At 47.1% G+C, this 20,041-nt stretch overlaps 1 protein-coding gene across 1 annotated transcript in view; it reads left to right on the forward strand.

Annotated features, from left to right (window-relative positions):
• Positions 1–257: 257 nt before the first annotated feature.
• The window catches only part of FBXO48 (F-box protein 48), a 33,114-nt gene continuing 13,330 nt past the window's right edge, over positions 258–20,041 (forward strand). The window contains exon 1 of the mRNA XM_040430179.1: positions 258–482. Within this exon, the coding sequence (XP_040286113.1) occupies positions 258–482 (225 nt within the window). The remainder of the gene's footprint in view (positions 483–20,041) is intronic.

Raw genomic sequence — 20,041 nt, forward strand, 5'->3', positions numbered from 1 at the left:
CATTTTTTCATATATATTTGTCCTTTTTTAAATGCTAATTTGACCAGTAATTCTATCTAAAACTACAAGGCCTTTGGACAGCAGAGTTCTGGTGAACACAAGCAACTCTATGTCAGTTGAGACACTATATGTGTAGACCATAACTGGGCAGCTATAATTACTGATCTCTCAAGACCACAAGCAGGTATGTATTCTTCAGTCTTTGTTTTTATCTTTCTAGCTATCAGGCTGACTCACTGCGTGTAATGGAGGAAGATATGGAGAAACGGCAAAACAGCTTTGACGTGTTACCTTTAGAAATGCTTCTCCAAATACTAAATGTTCTGGACTTAAAAAGCTTATTAGCCAAGAAAGAAACATGTAAAAGATTCCATCAGCTACTGGAAGACAATGACTGGTTATGGAGAAGACACTGTCTGCAACTGCGAGCTGTGTGTCCAATAGAGATTGATGAAGATCGGAAAAAAGGGCATACGTGGCAGGTGAATAATATCTTCATAGCATTCAGTAGTTTTTCATGCAAACCCATAGTAGACATAAGTCTGTTTTACTCTACAGTAGTGTTGATCGAGCACCAAAGTGCTCGGGTGCTCGGGTCGAACACCTCGGGTGCTCTACCGAGCACAATGGAAGTCAATGGGAGAACCCAAGCATTAAACCAGGCACCCCTGCTCTGAAGAGAGGAGGGTGTCTGGTTCATACGAAAAGGTCAGAAATTGATGGAAACACCACCTAAATGGTTCGGGAACAGCATGGGGAGGATGCATCTTGGACTCCCAGGTCGCTGCTGGGAACGATGTTGTCCGAGTAGAACGCCACTTTTACAGACTGACAATAATACGCACAAAACTGAAGATAAAATCGATTTTAGAGGAAAATTTGTTAGAAAACATTCTTTCCTGTATCTTTACTTTGTATATAAAGTGCAAGTGCTGCCAAACATTACAAGGAAGAGGCACTCTGATACAACCTGTATATCACATAATGGAGGGCCTCATTCACATTGTGGTACAATTGTTCAGGTAGTGGGACTCCTACACTCATAAAGCCTATGCACTAAGTGATAGGGCTTCCAAAAATTACAAGGAACCTGCACTCCAATACACCCTTTATTACACATAAAGGAGGGCATCATACACCCTTGAAAAATTATGATTGATGGCCTGCTGGTGACCCTCAAAAACATTAGGAGCAAGGGCCTGCTGGTGACCCTCTAAAACATTACGGGTGAGGGTCTGCTGCAGAGCTGACTCTCTAAAACATTGGGGGCGAGTGCCTGCTGCTGATCTGAGCATCGAAAAAATTATGGGCGAGTGCCTGCTGCTGAGCTGACCATTGAAAAAATTATGGGCGAGTGCCTGCTGCTGAGCTAACCATTGAAAAAATTATGGCCAAGGGCCTGCTGGTGAGCTGACCCTCTAAAAGATTGGAGGTAAGGGCCTGATGGTGAGCTGACCTTCTAAAACATTATATGCAAGGGCCTGCTGGTGAGCTGACCCTCTAAAACATTACATGCGAGGGCCTGCAAGTGAGCTTACCCGCTTAAACATTACATGCGAGGGCCTCCAGGTGAGCTGACCCTCTCAAAGATTGTAGGTGAGGGTCTGCTGGTGATCTGACCCTCTAAAACATTATATGCGAGGGCCTGCAGGTGAGCTGACCCTCTAAAAGATTGTAGGTGAGGGCCTGCTGGTGAGCTGACCCTCTAAAACATTATATGCAAAGGCCTGCTGGTGAGCTGACCCTCAAAAACATTACATGCGAGGGCCTGCAGGTGAGCTGACCTTCTAAAAGCTTGTAGGTGAGGGCCTGCTGGTGAGCTGACCCTCTAAAAGATGGTAGGTGTGGACCTGCTGGTGAGCTGACCTTCTAAAACATTATATGCAAGGGCCTGCAGGAGAGCTGACCCTCTAAAACATTACATGCAAGGGCCTGCAGGTGAGCTGACCCTCTAAAACATTGTAGGTGAGGGCCTGCAGGTGAGCTAACCCTCTAAAATATTATATGCGAGTGCCTGCTGGTGAGCTGACCCTCTAAAAGATTGTAGGTGTGGCCCTGCTAGTGAACTGACCCTCTAAAACATTACATGCGAGGGCCTGCAGGTGAGCTGACCCTCTAAACGATTGTAGGTGTGGGCCTGCTGGTGAGCTGACCCTCTAAAACATTATATGCGAGGGCCTGCAGTTGAGCTGACCCTCTAAAACATTATATGTGAGGGCCTGCAGGTGAGCTGACCTTCTACAACATTAGGAGCGAGGGCAGACTAATAAGCATGTTGATATGATGGAAGAGGAGGAGGAAGAGGACAAGAAAAGGAAGATTGAACCAAATAACCTTTTTTGTGGTGGAAGGGGTGCATGGGAATACAGTGTATTTAGTACATTATGAAAAAAAAACACATTTAAGGTGCCTTTATGTTCAGCCGCTTTTCTCTGGTGGAGTAGAGAAGTCAGGGGGCAATCCAGGCCTTGTTCATTTTTATAAGAGTCAACCTGTCTGCATTTTCAGTTGACAGGCGGATGCGCTTATCAGTAATTATGCCCCCAGCAGCACTAAATACCCGCTCTGACAAAACGCTGGCGGCAGGGCAGGCCAGCACCTCCAAGGCGTAGAGCGCCAGTTCGTGACGCGTGTCCAGCTTGGACACCCAGTAGTTGTAAGGCACAGAGGTATCATTGAGGACGCTGACACGGTCTGCTACGCACTCCTTCACCATCTTCCAAAACTTTTCTCTCCTTGTGACACTAGGCTGCGCAACAGGGTGAGGGTGCTGGGGTGAGGGTGCTGGCAGAGTGTCATGAAACTGTCCCAGGCCTTGGAGAGTGTTGCCTTGCCTCTGTTGGAACTGCTGTGTGTTCTCTTTGTCTCTCCTCGGTTGGCCAAGGAACTACGTACTATGCTGCCAGCGTTGTCAGCTGGAGATTTTTGGAGCAATTTTTCCACAAGGACCTTCTGGTATTGCACCATTTTGCTCATCCTCTCCACTACAGGTATGAGAGATAAGAAGTTCTCTTTGTAGCGGGGGTCGAGAAGGGTGAACAACCAGTAATAGGTGTTGTCCAAAATGCGTAAAACGCGTGGGGCACGGGAAAGGCAGCCTAACATAAAGTCAGCCATGTGTGTCCCAACAGGCAAGACTTCGCTGTCGTCATAAGGAGGATGACTCTCAATCTCCTCATCCTCTTCCTCCTCTTCGGCCCATCCACGCTGAACAGATGGAATTAAACTTCCATGGATACTACCCTCTGTAGCGGAGGCAACCTGCTCCTCCTCATCATCCAATTTGCACTGAGAAGACAAACTGAGGGTGGTCTGTCAATCACCCTGTGTAATGTCTTCCCCCATTTTCACCTCTTCCACATGAAAAGCGTTGGGCTTAATTGTGAGCAGCAAGCGTTTGAGTAGACACAGAAGTGGGATGGTGACGCTGATAATATTGTTTTCGCCGCTCACCATCTGTGTTGATTCCTCAAAGGTTCTTAAAAAGTCAGAGAGGTCAGACATCCATGCCCACTCCTCGCTTGTGAAGAGCAGAAGCTGACTGGAAAGGCGACGACCATGTTGCAGCTGGTATTCCACTACTACCCTCTGCTGCATACAAAGCCTGGCCAACATGTGGAACGTCTAGTTCCAGCACGTGCTCACATAGCACAACAGCTATCGTGGGTGATTGTTTTTCTTGTGCTCTGGCAGCAGGCACAGTTTCAACGTTCCCAGGGCCACAGCCTCTGCGTGCACCATCAGCATCACGGCCACTTCCTTGTCCCTTACTGCTTGCCTTCTTCATATTAAATGTTATATATGCTTGAAAGTATGTCACACGTACAGTAGCGTAGGTTTTGTAAGTGTATACGGAAAAAAATTAAAAAAGGTATTTGGGATGCGGACATGTTACACAGGAGAAATACCGCAGATAATGTCGCTGATGTCAGCAACGGCTAATATAAAATTACACAGAATGTCACAGGTATTTTGGATGTGTAAACGTTACACAGCAGAAATACCGCAGATAATGTCGTTTATGTCAGCAGCGGCTAATATAAAATTACAGGGAATGTCACAGGTATTTTGGAGATGGAAACGTTACACAGGAGAAATACCACGGATAATGTCGCTGATGTCAACAGCGGCTAATATAAAATTACAGGGAATGTCACAGGTATTTTGGAGGTGGAAACGTTACACAGGAGAAATACCGCAGATAATGTCGCTTATGTCAGCAGCGGCTAATATAAAATTACAGGGTATGTCACAGGTATTTTGGATGTGGAAACGTTACACAGGAGAAATACCGCAGATAATGTCACTGATGTCAACAGCGGCTAATATAAAATTACAGGTAATGTCACAGGTATTTTGGAGGTGGAAACATTACACAGGAGAAATACCGCAGATAATGTCGCTTATGTCAGCACCGACTAATATAAAATTACAGGGAATGTCACAGGTATTTTGGAGGTGGAAACGTTACACAGGAGATGTACCCCAGGTAATGTCACTGTCCGCAGCGGACACCGTCTACGGAAAAAATACACTGGGTGTCACTGATATTTTTGGGATGCGCACATGTTACACAGGAGAAATTCTGCAGATAATGTCACTGATGTCAGCAGGGGCTCATATAAAATTACAGAAAAGGTCACAGGTATTTTGGATGTGGAAACGTTACACAGGAGAAATACCGCAGATAATGTCGTTGATGTCACCAGCGGCTAAATTAAAATTACAGGGAATTTCACAGGTATTTTGGATGTGGAAACGTTACACAGAAGATGTACCCAAGGTAATGTCACTGTCCGCAGCGGACACCGTCTACTGAAAAAGTACACTGGATGTCACTGATATTTTTTGGATGTGCACACGTTACACAGGAGATGTAGCGCAGCTAATGTCACTGTCTGCAGCGGACACCGTCTACGGAAAAAGTACACTGGATGTCACTGATATTTTTGGGATGCGCACACGTTACACAGGAGAAATACCACAGATAATGTCACTGATGTCAGCAGGGGCTCATATAAAATTACAGAAAAGGTCACAGGTATTTTGGATGTGGAAACGTTACACAGGAGAAATACCGCAGATAATGTCGTTGATGTCACCAGCGGCTAAATTAAAATTACAGGGAATTTCACAGGTATTTTGGATGTGGAAACGTTACACAGAAGATGTACCCAAGGTAATGTCACTGTCCGCAGCGGACACCGTCTACTGAAAAAGTACACTGGATGTCACTGATATTTTTTGGATGTGCACACGTTACACAGGAGATGTAGCGCAGCTAATGTCACTGTCTGCAGCGGACACCGTCTACGGAAAAAGTACACTGGATGTCACTGATATTTTTGGGATGCGCACACGTTACACAGGAGAAATACCACAGATAATGTCACTGATGTCAGCAGCGGCTAATATAAAATTACAGGGAATGTTACAGGTATTTTGGATGTGGAAACGTTACACAGGAGAAATAATGCAGATAATGTCGTTGATGTCACCAGCGGCTAAATTAAAATTACAGGGAATTTCACAGGTATTTTGGATGTGGAAACGTTACACAGGAGATGTACCCAAGGTAATGTCACTGTCCGCAGCGGACACCGTCTACTGAAAAAGTACACTGGATGTCACTGATATTTTTTGGATGTGCACACGTTACACAGGAGATGTAGCGCAGCTAATGTCACTGTCTGCAGCGGACACCGTCTACGGAAAAAGTACACTGGATGTCACTGATATTTTTGGGATGCGCACACGTTACACAGGAGAAATACCACAGATAATGTCACTGATGTCAGCAGCGGCTAATATAAAATTACAGGGAATGTTACAGGTATTTTGGATGTGGAAACGTTACACAGGAGAAATAATGCAGATAATGTCGCTGATGTCACCAGTGGCTAATATAAAATCACAGGGAATGTCACAGGTTTTTTGGATGTGGAAACGTTACACAGGAGATGTACCCCAGGTAATGTCACTCTCCGTAGCGGACACCGTCTACGGAAAAAATACACTGGATGGAACTGATAATTTTTGGATGTGCACACGTTACACAGGAGATGTAGCGCAGCTAATGTCACTGTCCGCAGCGGACACTGTCTACGGAAAAAGTACACTGGATGTCACTGATATTTTTTTTATGTGCACACGTTACACAGGAGATGTACTAATGTACTGTCAGCAGCGGCCTAACTATTGCACACTATCTAGCACAAGATGTGCTAAAAATAGATGTCTGTATTTTAGCAATTTAGCGCAGGTTGCGCTAAAAATATATATTGCTGCTGTCACACACAACAATAGTCCTTAAAAGGACTTTTGGGTCTCTGACAAGTTTTTCTACTGGAAAAAAAAAAATTCACTCCCCACACTATCTTTCCCTTCCTCAGCATAGCTCTCCCTGACTAACACTGAGCCGAACACGTGTCATCCGGTGCTATATAGCACCAGATGACGCGTTCTGGTCAGCCAATCACTGTAATGTCAGTAACCAACATGGCTACAGTATTACAGTGAAGGGCAGTACTTACCTGCACGTTTATTTGCTGCATAGCAGCCAATAAATGTGTGAGGAGGAGACTCGAGCATTGCGCTTGAGCACATGCGGTATTCGGCCGAATACCGCCATGGGCCAAGCATCGAGATGCTCGAGCCGAACTGGTGTTCGCCCGAGCATGCTCGATCAACACTACTGTACAGTCAAATTGTTAAACATGTAGCAACTAATATGGGTGCCACTATAGCTCCTACAGGGATTTTGATTTTTCGAAGGCATGGGAGGAAAAGCTGCCTAGTTATGTAGCAGTCTAGTCATCATAGCTACCTAAACAGATTCAAAAGGGACACCTTTGGAAGCAATTTTTTTTATTGCAATCTACTCATTTTGGTCTTTATTTAAAAAAAATCTTATACTAGAGGGATTATTTGAGAGTGTATCTCCAGACTGTCAGTGTCTGTTTACCATGAGTCCGGTCATCCAGCACAGTCTGCTCAGTCTGTAGCCCTGTTCTTTGATCTCTTAACAGCTTATAAATACTCATTATAGCTCAATTCTTGTCAAACTGATAAGAATATACCTTAAATATGTGTTTATGAGCTTTAGGAAATCACAGATAAGGGATTCACATGAGCCATCAGATAACTGGATTCAACGTAAACACAGAACGCTGCTGCTCTGCAAATTGATAACACCATTATATTGGGAATGTGGATTACATTGTTTAATAAAGAACAATTGGAGATATTATTTTCAGACCCATTAATAAGTAGAATGCAATAATTTAAAATAATGTCCCAGAAGGTGTCCATAGACTTTAAGGCTCTTTTATATTGACTCATATACAAACAATTATTGGGAACAAGCCTTTCATTTCAAGTAATTGCCTCATCACTGAGAAGTAGAGATAGCATCATTTGCATGCAACAATCACCCCATCTAAATGGGAATTAAAGGGCTTATCCAATGTTTAAATCATGCTCCCCGGCATCCACGTCGCTCTTGATTCCCACACTGCCGCCGCTGCATCAGCTAATAGCAGGCCATGATGAGGATGAGCCTCCCTCGCATCACCACGGGGATCAGGGGTGACGGGGAGCAGGCTAAGTATAATCTATATGAGCGGCACGGGCATTGGGGAGATAACCCCTTTAACGTTCACTGCTGTGATTGTTTATCTTCATACGGATTTATTGTTTGCTGGAAGCACATCTTTGCTTATTCAGGGAGATGTTTTGCTGATAATTAGAGTTGAGCGAACACCTGGATGTTCGGGTTCGAGAAGTTCGGCCGAACTTCACGGAAATGTTCGGGTTCGGGATCCGAACCCGAACCGAACTTCGTCCCGAACCCGAACCCCATTGAAGTCAATGGGGACCCGAACTTTTGGGCACTAAAAAGGCTGTAAAACAGCCCAGGAAAGAGCTAGAGGGCTGCAAAAGGCAGCAACATGTAGGCAACTCCCCTGCAAACAAATGTGGATAGGGAAATGAATTAAAATAAAAATTAAAAAAATAAAAATGACCCAATATCAATTGGACAGAGGTCCCATAGCAGAGAATCTGGCTTCACGTCAGCAGAGAATCAGTCTCTTCATGCCATAGCAAAGAATCTGGCTTCATGTCAGCACAGAATCAGTCTCTTCATGCCATAGCAGAGAATCTGGCTTCATGTCAGCACAGAATCAGTCTTCATGTCATAGCAGAGAATCAGGCTTCACGTCACCCACCACTGGAACAGGCCACTGTCACACATTTAGGCCCAGGCACCCAGGCAGAGGACAGAGGTCCAGTAACAGAGAATCTGGCCTGATGTCAGCGCAGAATCAGTCTTCATGTCATAGCAGAGAATCAGGCTTCACGTCACCCACCACTGGAACAGGCCACTGTCACACATTTAGGCCCAGGCACCCAGGCAGAGGAGAGAGGTCCCGTAACAGAGAATCTAGCCTGATGTCAGCGCAGAATCAGTCTTCATGTCATAGCAGAGAATCAGGCTTCACGTCATCCACCACTGGAACAGGCCACTGTCACACATTTAGGCCCAGGCACCCAGGCAGAGGAGAGAGGTCCCGTAACAGAGAATCTGGCCTTATGTCAGCGCAGAATCAGTCTTCATGTCATAGCAGAGAATCAGGCTTCACGTCACCCACCACTGGAACAGGCCACTGTCACACATTTAGGCCCGGCACCCAGGCAGAGGAGAGAGGTCCCGTAACAGAGAATCTGGCCTGATGTCAGCGCAGAATCTGTCTTCATGTCATAGCAGAGAATCAGGCTTCACGTCACCCACCACTGGAACAGGCCACTGTCACACATTTAGGCCCAGGCACCCAGGCAGAGGAGAGAGGTCCCGTAACACAGAATCTGGCCTTATGTCAGCGCAGAATCAGTCTTCATGTCATAGCAGAGAATCAGGCTTCACGTCACCCACCACTGGAACAGGCCACTGTCACACATTTAGGCCCAGGCACCCAGACAGAGGAGAGTGGTCCCGTAACAGAGAATCTGGCCTTATGTCAGCGCAGAATCTGTCTTCATGTCATAGCAGAGAATCAGGCTTCACGTCACCCACCACTGGAACAGGCCACTGTCACACATTTAGGCCCCGGCACCCAGACAGAGGAGAGAGGTCCTGTAACAGAGAATCTGGCCTTATGTCAGCACAGAATCTGTCTTCATGTCATAGCAGAGAATCAGGCATCACGTCACCCACCACTGGAACAGGCCACTGTCACACATTTAGGCCCAGGCACCCAGGCAGAGGAGAGAGGTCCCGTAACAGAGAATCTGGCCTTATGTCAGCGCAGAATCTGTCTTCATGTCATAGCAGAGAATCAGGCTTCACGTCACCCACCACTGGAACAGGCCACTGTCACACATTTAGGCCCCGGCACCCAGACAGAGGAGAGCGGTCCCGTAACAGAGAATCTGGCCTTATGTCAGCGCAGAATCTGTCTTCATGTCATAGCAGAGAATCAGGCTTCACGTCACCCACCACTGGAACAGGCCACTGTCACACATTTAGGCCCCGGCACCCAGACAGAGGAGAGAAGTCCTGTAACAGAGAATCTGGCCTTATGTCAGCACAGAATCTGTCTTCATGTCATAGCAGAGAATCAGGCATCACGTCACCCACCACTGGAACAGGCCACTGTCACACATTTAGGCCCCGGCACCCAGACAGAGGAGAGCGGTCCCGTAACAGAGAATTTGGCCTTATGTCAGCGCAGAATCTGTCTTCATGTCATAGCAGAGAATCAGGCTTCACGTCACCCACCACTGAAACAGGCCACTGTCACACATTTAGGCCCCGGCACCCAGACAGAGGAGAGAGGTCCCGTAACAGAGAATCTGGCCTTATGTCAGCGCAGAATCAGTCTTCATGTCATAGCAGAGAATCAGGCTTCACGTCACCCACCACTGGAACAGGCCACTGTCACACATTTAGGCCCAGGCACCCAGACAGAGGAGAGTGGTCCCGTAACAGAGAATCTGGCCTTATGTCAGCGCAGAATCTGTCTTCATGTCATAGCAGAGAATCAGGCTTCACGTCACCCACCACTGGAACAGGCCACTGTCACACATTTAGGCCCCGGCACCCAGACAGAGGAGAGAGGTCCTGTAACAGAGAATCTGGCCTTATGTCAGCACAGAATCTGTCTTCATGTCATAGCAGAGAATCAGGCATCACGTCACCCACCACTGGAACAGGCCACTGTCACACATTTAGGCCCAGGCACCCAGGCAGAGGAGAGAGGTCCCGTAACAGAGAATCTGGCCTTATGTCAGCGCAGAATCTGTCTTCATGTCATAGCAGAGAATCAGGCATCACGTCACCCACCACTGGAACAGGCCACTGTCACACATTTAGGCCCCGGCACCCAGACAGAGGAGAGCGGTCCCGTAACAGAGAATTTGGCCTTATGTCAGCGCAGAATCTGTCTTCATGTCATAGCAGAGAATCAGGCTTCACGTCACCCACCACTGGAACAGGCCACTGTCACACATTTAGGCCCCGGCACCCAGACAGAGGAGAGAGGTCCCGTAACAGAGAATCTGGCCTTATGTCAGCGCAGAATCAGTCTTCATGTCATAGCAGAGAATCAGGCTTCACGTCACCCACCACTGGAACAGGCCACTGTCACACATTTAGGCCCAGGCACCCAGGCAGAGGAGAGAGGTCCCGTAACAGAGAATCTGGCCTTATGTCAGCGCAGAATCAGTCTTCATGTCATAGCAGAGAATCAGGCTTCACGTCACCCACCACTGGAACAGGCCACTGTCACACATTTAGGCCCAGGCACCCAGACAGAGGAGAGTGGTCCCGTAACAGAGAATCTGGCCTTATGTCAGCGCAGAATCTGTCTTCATGTCATAGCAGAGAATCAGGCTTCACGTCACCCACCACTGGAACAGGCCACTGTCACACATTTAGGCCCCGGCACCCAGACAGAGGAGAGAGGTCCTGTAACAGAGAATCTGGCCTTATGTCAGCACAGAATCTGTCTTCATGTCATAGCAGAGAATCAGGCATCACGTCACCCACCACTGGAACAGGCCACTGTCACACATTTAGGCCCAGGCACCCAGGCAGAGGAGAGAGGTCCCGTAACAGAGAATCTGGCCTTATGTCAGCGCAGAATCTGTCTTCATGTCATAGCAGAGAATCAGGCTTCACGTCACCCACCACTGGAACAGGCCACTGTCACACATTTAGGCCCCGGCACCCAGACAGAGGAGAGAGGTCCCGTAACAGAGAATCTGGCCTTATGTCAGCGCAGAATCTGTCTTTATGTCATAGCAGAGAATCAGGCTTCACGTCACCCACCACTGGAACAGGCCACTGTCACACATTTAGGCCCAGGCACCCAGACAGAGGAGAGAGGTCCTGTAACAGAGAATCTGGCCTTATGTCAGCACAGAATCTGTCTTCATGTCATAGCAGAGAATCAGGCATCACGTCACCCACCACTGGAACAGGCCACTGTCACACATTTAGACCCCGGCACCCAGACAGAGGAGAACGGTCCCGTAACAGAGAATCTGGCCTTATGTCAGCGCAGAATCTGTCTTCATGTCATAGCAGAGAATCAGGCTTCACGTCACCCACCACTGGAACAGGCCACTGTCACACAGTTAGGCCCCGGCACCCAGACAGAGGAGAGAGGTCCCGTAACAGAGAATCTGGCCTTATGTCAGCGCAGAATCAGTCTTCATGTCATAGCAGAGAATCAGGCTTCACGTCACCCACCACTGGAACAGGCCACTGTCACACATTTAGGCCCCGGCACCCAGACAGAGGAGAGAGGTCCTGTAACAGAGAATCTGGCCTTATGTCAGCACAGAATCTGTCTTCATGTCATAGCAGAGAATCAGGCATCACGTCACCCACCACTGGAACAGGCCACTGTCACACAGTTAGGCCCCGGCACCCAGACAGAGGAGAGAGGTCCCGTAACAGAGAATCTGGCCTTATGTCAGCGCAGAATCAGTCTTCATGTCATAGCAGAGAATCAGGCTTCACGTCACCCACCACTGGAACAGGCCACTGTCACATATTTAGGCCCAGGCACCCAGGCAGAGGAGAGAGGTCGCGTAACAGAGAATCTGGCTTCATGTCAGCACAGAATAAGTCTTCATGTCATAGCAGAGAATCAGGCTTCACGTCACCCACCACTGGAACAGGCCACTGTCACATATTTAGGCCCAGGCACCCAGGCAGAGGAGAGAGGTCGCATAGCAGAGAATCTGGCTTCATGTCAGCACAGAATAAGTCTTCATGTCATAGCAGAGAATCAGGCTACACGTCACCCACCACTGGAACAGGCCACTGTCACACATTTAGGCCCCGGCACCAAGACAGAGGAGAGGTTCATTCAACTTTGGGTTGCCCCGCAATATAATGGTAAAATGAAATTAAAAATAGTATTGAATGAGATAGTGCCCTGGAGTAGAATAATATATTGTTAAGGGGAGGTAGTTAATATCTAATCTGCACAAGGGATGGACAGGTCCTGTGGGATCCATGCCTGGTTCATTTTTATGAACGTCAGCTTGTCCACATTGGCTGTAGACAGGCGGCTGCGTTTGTCTGTAATGACGCCCCCTGCCGTGCTGAATACACGTTCAGACAAAACGCTGGCCGCCGGGCAGGCCAGCACCTCCAAGGCATAAAAGGCTAGCTCTGGCCACGTGGACAATTTGGAGACCCAGAAGTTGAATGGGGCCGAACCATCAGTCAGTACGTGGAGGGGTGTGCACAGGTACTGTTCCACCATGTTAGTGAAATGTTGCCTCCTGCTAACACGTTCCGTATCAGGTGGTGGTGCACTTAGCTGTGGCGTGTTGACAAAACTTTTCCACATCTCTGCCATGCTAACCCTGCCCTCAGAGGAGCTGGGCGTGACACAGCTGCGTTGGCGACCTCTTGCTCCTCCTCTGCCTTCGCCTTGGGCTTCCACTGGTTCCCCTGTGACATTTGGGAATGCTCTCAGTAGCGCGTCTACCAACGTGCGCTTGTACTCGCGCATCTTCCTATCACGCTCCAGTGTAGGAAGTAAGGTGGGCACATTGTCTTTGTACCGGGGATCCAGCAGGGTGGCAACCCAGTAGTCCGCACACGTTAAAATGTGGGCAACTCTGCTGTCGTTGCGCAGGCACTGCAGCATGTAGTCGCTCATGTGTGCCAGGCTGCCCAGAGGTAAGGACAAGCTGTCCTCTGTGGGAGGCGTATCGTCATCGTCCTGTGTTTCCCCCCAGCCACGCACCAGTGATGGGCCCGAGCTGCTTTGGGTGCCACCCCGCTGTGAACATGCTTCATCCTCCACCTCCTCCTCATCCTCGTCCTCCAGTAGTGGGCCCTGTCTGGCCACATTTGTACCTGGCCTCTGGTGTTGCAAAAAACCTCCCTCTGAGTCACTTCAAAGAGACTGGCCTGAAAGTGCTAAAAATGACCCCTCTTCCTCCTCTTCCTCCTGGGTCACCTCCTCTTCCATCATCGCCCTAAGTGTTTTCTCAAGGAGACATAGAAGTGGTATTGTAACGCTGATAACGGCGTCATCGCCACTGGCCATGTTGGTGGAGTACTCGAAACAGCGCAACAGGGCACACAGGTCTCGCATGGAGGCCCAGTCATTGGTGGTGAAGTGTGTCTGATCCACAGTGCGACTGACCCGTGCGTGCTGCAGCTGAAACTCCACTATGGCCTGCTGCTGCTCGCACAGTCTGTCCAGCATATGCAAGGTGGAGTTCCACCTGGTGGGTACGTCGCATATGCGGCGGTGAGCGGGAAGGCCGAAGTTATGCTGTAGCGCAGACAGGCGAGCAGCGGCAGGGTGTGAACGCCGGAAGCGCGAACAGACGGCCCGCACTTTATGCAGCAGCTCTGACATGTCGGGGTAGTTGCGAATGAACTTCTGCACCACCAAATTCAGCACATGCGCCAGGCAAGGGATGTGCGTCAAACCGGCTAGTCCCAGAGCTGCAACGAGATTTCGCCCATTATCGCACACCACCAGGCCGGGCTTGAGGCTCACCGGCAGCAACCACTCGTCGGTCTGTTGTTCTATACCCCGCCACAACTCCTCTGCGGTGTGGGGCCTGTCCCCCAAACATATGAGTTTCAGAATGGCCTGCTGACGTTTACCCCGTGCTGTGGTGAAGGTGTGTGGCTGACTGGATGAGCAGGTGGAAGAAGAGGAGGAGGAAGCTGAGTAGGAGGAGGAGGCGACAGGAGGCAAAGAATGTTGCCCTGCGATCCTTGGCGGCGGAAGGACGTGCGCCAAACAGCTCTCCGCCTGGGGCCCAGCCGCCACTACATTTACCCAGTGTGCAGTTAGGGAGATATAGCGTCCCTGGCCGTGCTTACTGGTCCACGTATCTGTGGTTAGGTGGACCTTGCCACAGATGGCGTTGCGCAGTGCACACTTGATTTTATCGGACACTTGTTTGTGCAGGGAAGGCACGGCTCTCTTGGAGAAGTAGTGGCGGCTGGGAACAACATACTGTGGGACAGCAAGTGACATGAGCTGTTTGAAGCTGTGTGTGTCCACCAGCCTAAATGACAGCATTTCATAGGCCAGTAGTTTAGAAATGCTGGCATTCAGGGCCAGGGATCGAGGGTGGCTAGGTGGGAATTTACGCTTTCTCTCAAATGTTTGTGAGATGGAGAGCTGAACGCTGCCGTGTGACATGGTTGAGATGCTTGGTGACGCAGGTGGTGGTGTTGGTGGTACATCCCATGTTTGCTGGGCGGCAGGTGCCAACGTTCCTCCAGAGGCAGAGGAAGAGGCCGAGGCGGCGGCAGCAGCAGCAGAAGAGGCCGAGGCGGCGGCAGCAGCAGAAGAGGCCGAGGCGGCAGCAGCAGAAGAGGCAGCAGGGGGAGCCTGAGTGACTTCCTTGTTTTTAAGGTGTTTACTCCACTGCAGTTCATGCTTTGCATGCAGGTGCCTGGTCATGCAGGTTGTGCTAAGGTTCAGAACGTTAATGCCTCGCTTCAGGCTCTGATGGCACAGCGTGCAAACCACTCGGGTCTTGTCGTCAGCACATTGTTTGAAGAAGTGCCATGCCAGGGAACTCCTTGAAGCTGCCTTTGGGGTTCTCGGTCCCAGATGGCGGCGGTCAGTAGCAGGCGGAGTCTCTTGGCGGCGGGTGTTCTGATTTTGCCCACTGCTCCCTCTTTTGCTACGCTGTTGGCTCGGTCTCACCACTGCCTCTTCCTCCGAACTCTGAAAGTCAGTGGCACGACCTTTATTCCATGTGGGGTCTAGGACCTCATCGTCCCTTGCATCGTCTTCCACCCAGTCTTGACCCCTGACCTCCTGTTCAGTCTGCACACTGCAGAAAGACGCAGCAGTTGGCACCTGTGTTTCGTCATCATCAGAGACGTGCTGAGGTGGTATTCCCATGTCCTCATCATCAGGAAACATAAGTGGTTGTGCGTTAGTGCATTCTATCTCTTCCACCCCTGGTGAAGGGCTAGGTGGATGCCCTTGGGAAAACCTGGCAGCAGAGTCTTCAAACAGCATAAGAGACTGCTGCATAACTTGAGGCTCAGACAGTTTCCCTGATATGCATGGGGGTGATGTGACAGACTGATGGGCTTGGTTTTCATGCGCCATCTGTGCGCTTTCTGCAGAAGACTAGGTGGGAGATAATGTGAACGTGCTGGATGCACTGTCGGCCACCCAATTGACTAATGCCTGTACCTGCTCAGGCCTTACCATCCTTAGAACGGCATTGGGCCCCACCAAATATCCCTGTAAATTCTGGCAGGTACTGGGACCTGAGGTAGTTGGTACACTAGGACGTGTGGCTGTGGCAGAACGGCCACGTCCTCTCCCAGCACCAGAGGGTCCACTAACACCACCACGACCATGTCCGCGTCCCTTATTAGATGTTTTCCTCATTGTTCCCGTTCACCACAATTTTGAGAATGGCAAATTTGGGAATAGTTTTTCAACCCAGAACAAAAAGTGTGCTTTTACGGTCACTACAAATAACTTGACCAGCTAAAACAGTACAGATTTGGTTGAATAGAAATGTGAGGCCTGTTTTTTTTTGCGCTGTGTGACAGGTATAGGTTTAATCACAGAATCAGACTTCTATCTGCACGGTAGCGTGTGTCTTAGGTTTTTCTGAATGACACTATCAGTACCTTCAATGTAAGATATCCTTTTTGGGATAGATTTCAAGTAGGCCTCAAATACCAGAAACTAGTTATTTTGAGAATGGCAAATTTGGGAATAGTTTTTCAACCCAGAACAAAAAGTGTGCTTTTACGGTCACTACAAATAACTTGACCAGCTAAAACAGTACAGATTTGGTTGAATAGAGATGTGAGGCCTGGTTTTTTTTTGCGCTGCTTGACAGGTATAGGTTTAATCACAGAATCAGACTTCTATCTGGACGCTAGCGTGTGTCTTAGGTTTTTCAGAATGACACTATCAGTACCTTCAATGTAAGATATCCTTTTTGGGATAGATTTCAAGTAGGCCTCAAATACCAGAAACTAGTTATTTTGAGAATGGCAAATTTGGGAATAGTTTTTCAATCCAGAAAATAAAAAGTGCTTTTACGGTCACTACAAATAACTTGACCAGCTAAAACAGTACAGATTTGGTTGAATAGAGATGTGAGGCCTGTTTTTTTTTGCGCTGTGTGACAGGTATAGGTTTAATCACAGAATCAGACTTCTATCTGCACGCTAGCGTGTGTCTTAGGTTTTTCTGAATGACACTATCAGTACCTTCAATGTAAGATATCCTTTTTGGGATAGATTTCAAGTAGGCCTCAAATACCAGAAACTAGTTATTTTGAGAATGGCAAATTTGGGAATAGTTTTTCAACCCAGAACAAAAAGTGTGCTTTTACGGTCACTACGAATAACTTGACCAGCTAAAACAGTACAGATTTGGTTGAATAGAGATGTGAGGCCTGTTTTTTTTTGCGCTGTGTGACAGGTATAGGTTTAATCACAGAATCAGACTTCTATCTGCACGCTAGCGTGTGTCTTAGGTTTTTCTGAATGACACTATCAGTACCTTCAATGTAAGATATCCTTTTTGGGATAGATTTCAAGTAGGCCTCAAATACCAGAAACTAGTTATTTTGAGAATGGCAAATTTGGGAATAGTTTTTCAATCCAGAAAATAAAAAGTGCTTTTACAGTCACTACAAATAACTTGACCAGCTAAAACAGTACAGATTTGGTTGAATAGAGATGTGAGGCCTGTTTTTTTTTGCGCTGTGTGACAGGTATAGGTTTAATCACAGAATCAGACTTCTATCTGCACGCTAGCGTGTGTCTTAGGTTTTTCTGAATGACACTATCAGTACCTTCAATGTAAGATATCCTTTTTGGGATAGATTTCAAGTAGGCCTCAAATACCAGAAACTAGTTATTTTGAGAATGACAAATTTGGGAATAGTTTTTCAATCCAGAAAATAAAAAGTGCTTTTACGGTCACTACAAATAACTTGACCAGCTAAAACAGTACAGATTTGGTTGAATAGAGATGTGAGGCCTGGTTTTTTTTTGCGCTGTGTGACAGGTATAGGTTTAATCACAGAATCAGACTTCTATCTGCACGCTAGCGTGTGTCTTAGGTTTTTCTGAATGACACTATCAGTACCTTCAATGTAAGATATCCTTTTTGGGATAGATTTTAAGTAGGCCTCAAATACCAGAAACTAGTTATTTTGAGAATGGCAAATTTGGGAATAGTTTTTCAACCCAGAACAAAAAGTGTGTCACTACAAATAACTTGACCAGCTAAAACAGTACAGATTTGGTTGAATAGAAATGTCAGGTCTATTTTTTAGGCGCTGGGTGACAGGCTCAACTTGCCCCTGATGTAGTATATGGCCAAAAAATAACCACACTGTTGATGGTTAAATGCACTTGGGTGACACAGGCTCAGCCTGCACCAGATGTAGTATATGGCCAAAAAATAATCAGACTGTTGATGGTTAAATGCACTTCGGTGACACGGGCTCAGCCTGCAGCTGATGTAGTATATGGCCAAAAAATAACCAGACTGTTGATGGTTAAATGCACTTCGGTGACACAGGCTCAGCCTGCAGCTGATGTAGGATATAGCACAAAATAACCACACTATTGATGGTTAAATACACTTGGTGATAGCTTGTGCTGGCGCACCACAAGTCACAAAATGGCCGCCGATCACCCCAGAAAAAAAGTGATCTAAAAACGCTCTGGGCAGCCTCAAAAAAGTGAGCAAGTCAATATTAGCACTTCAATGATCCACAGCTGCAGATCGATCACAGAATGAAGTCTTTTGGAGGAGTTAATCTGCCTAATCTCGCCCTAACGTCGCAGCTGCAACCTCTCCCTATGCTTGAATCAGCAGAGTGACGTGCAGCGCTACGTGACCCAAGCTTATATAGAGGCTGGGTCACATGCTGCACTGGCCAATCACAGCCATGAGGTAGTGAGCCAAAAAAAGGGGGACTGGTGGGTGGGGATACCCTCCAAATCTCGCCTCTTATTTATATAAACCCTTGTGAGCGCCAATAGAGGATTAGTGTTGGGCTGCTGGAGTGTGTGATAGCTTGTTGTTGGGGTTATGTTATATTAATATGTAGAGGGATATCAATTGTGTAGGAAAAAATTGTACAGGAAAAAAGTTGTACATACATGTATGTAAAAAAAATTTTTTTAAAACAAGCGAAATAAAACAAAATCTGCATACAAAGAGCGAGTGAAAAGTATACACGTATAAAATCTGCTGAGAGAATAAAAGGATAAAAAATAAAAAAAAGATTGTACGTAAAAGTGGGATCACTGCATACAGCCTCTATTGCCTAAGAGGCCGTGTTCTGCAGCGTCGTACACAATAGATGTGGTACAGTAGGATAGAGCAATGGATAAAAGGTTTTTTTGTTTAAAATACCGACATATATATTATAATATTGTGGTATCATAAGTAAGTTTACTCACTTCACGGGGGGGGCGGTTTACCAGGATAAGCATAATACACCTGTAAACCGAGTACCCCCCCAGCCTGGATCGCTTCTAGAGTTATAACGGATGAAGGCAGCCAAACAACACGGGTGCTTCTCTTCAAAGGTCTTTATTTGCAAGTAAAAAAAAACCCTCAAAAACATCCTAGCCCCTTCATGCCCAAACAAAAATACCTTCAAGACAACGACACAGACGACAATTAACAAACAAATACCAGAATTTAAAGGATCCTCTAAATGCGGTGCAAAAAAATGCAAATGCTGCCGGATGATCAAAACAGTAAACAGAGAGATAGACATCCCACACCCCATTGGCAAAATCCCACTCCTACACCAAATGACCTGTGCCAGTAAAAATATCATCTACTTACTTCAATGCCCCTGCAACATTTTCTACGTTGGCCGCACGACACAAACCCTGAGAGAACGAATGAATGAACACCGATCAAACATAAAAAGAAAAATCACTACACACAGTGTCTCACGCCACTTCACACTAGCACACGAAAGCAACCCCCTAGATCTAAAAGTCATCCCCCTTGAACAAACCCCTTCCCAGTTTATCTGGCGTTCAATATACTAGATACAGTTAGGCCTGCGTTTCATACATCTGGAATTAGCAAACTAATGTGCTGGGGTTGGGAAAACATATATGTACCCATACTAGAATCTGTCAAAGAAAGCGGTACTCACATATAACAGTCATTCCATCTGTAATCCATACAGTCAAAAGACTGAAAGTATTCCAGTGAGGGAATTTTTTTTTTTATTTAAAAAAGGCCAAGTTAGTTTATCTGGCATTCAATATACTAGATACAGTTAGGCCTGCGTTTCATACATCTGGAATTAGCAAACTAATGTGCTGGGGTTGGGAAAACATATATGTACCCATACTAGAATCTGTCAAAGAAAGCGGTACTCACATATAACAGTCATTCCATCTGTAATCCATACAGTCAAAAGACTGAAAGTATTCCAGTGAGGGAATTTTTTTTTTATTTAAAAAAGGCCAAGTTAGTTTATCTGGCGTTCAATATACTAGATACAGTTAGGCCTG

Source organism: Bufo bufo, chromosome 4 (genome assembly GCF_905171765.1).
Source record: "Bufo bufo chromosome 4, aBufBuf1.1, whole genome shotgun sequence".
Classification (NCBI taxonomy): domain Eukaryota; kingdom Metazoa; phylum Chordata; class Amphibia; order Anura; family Bufonidae; genus Bufo; species Bufo bufo.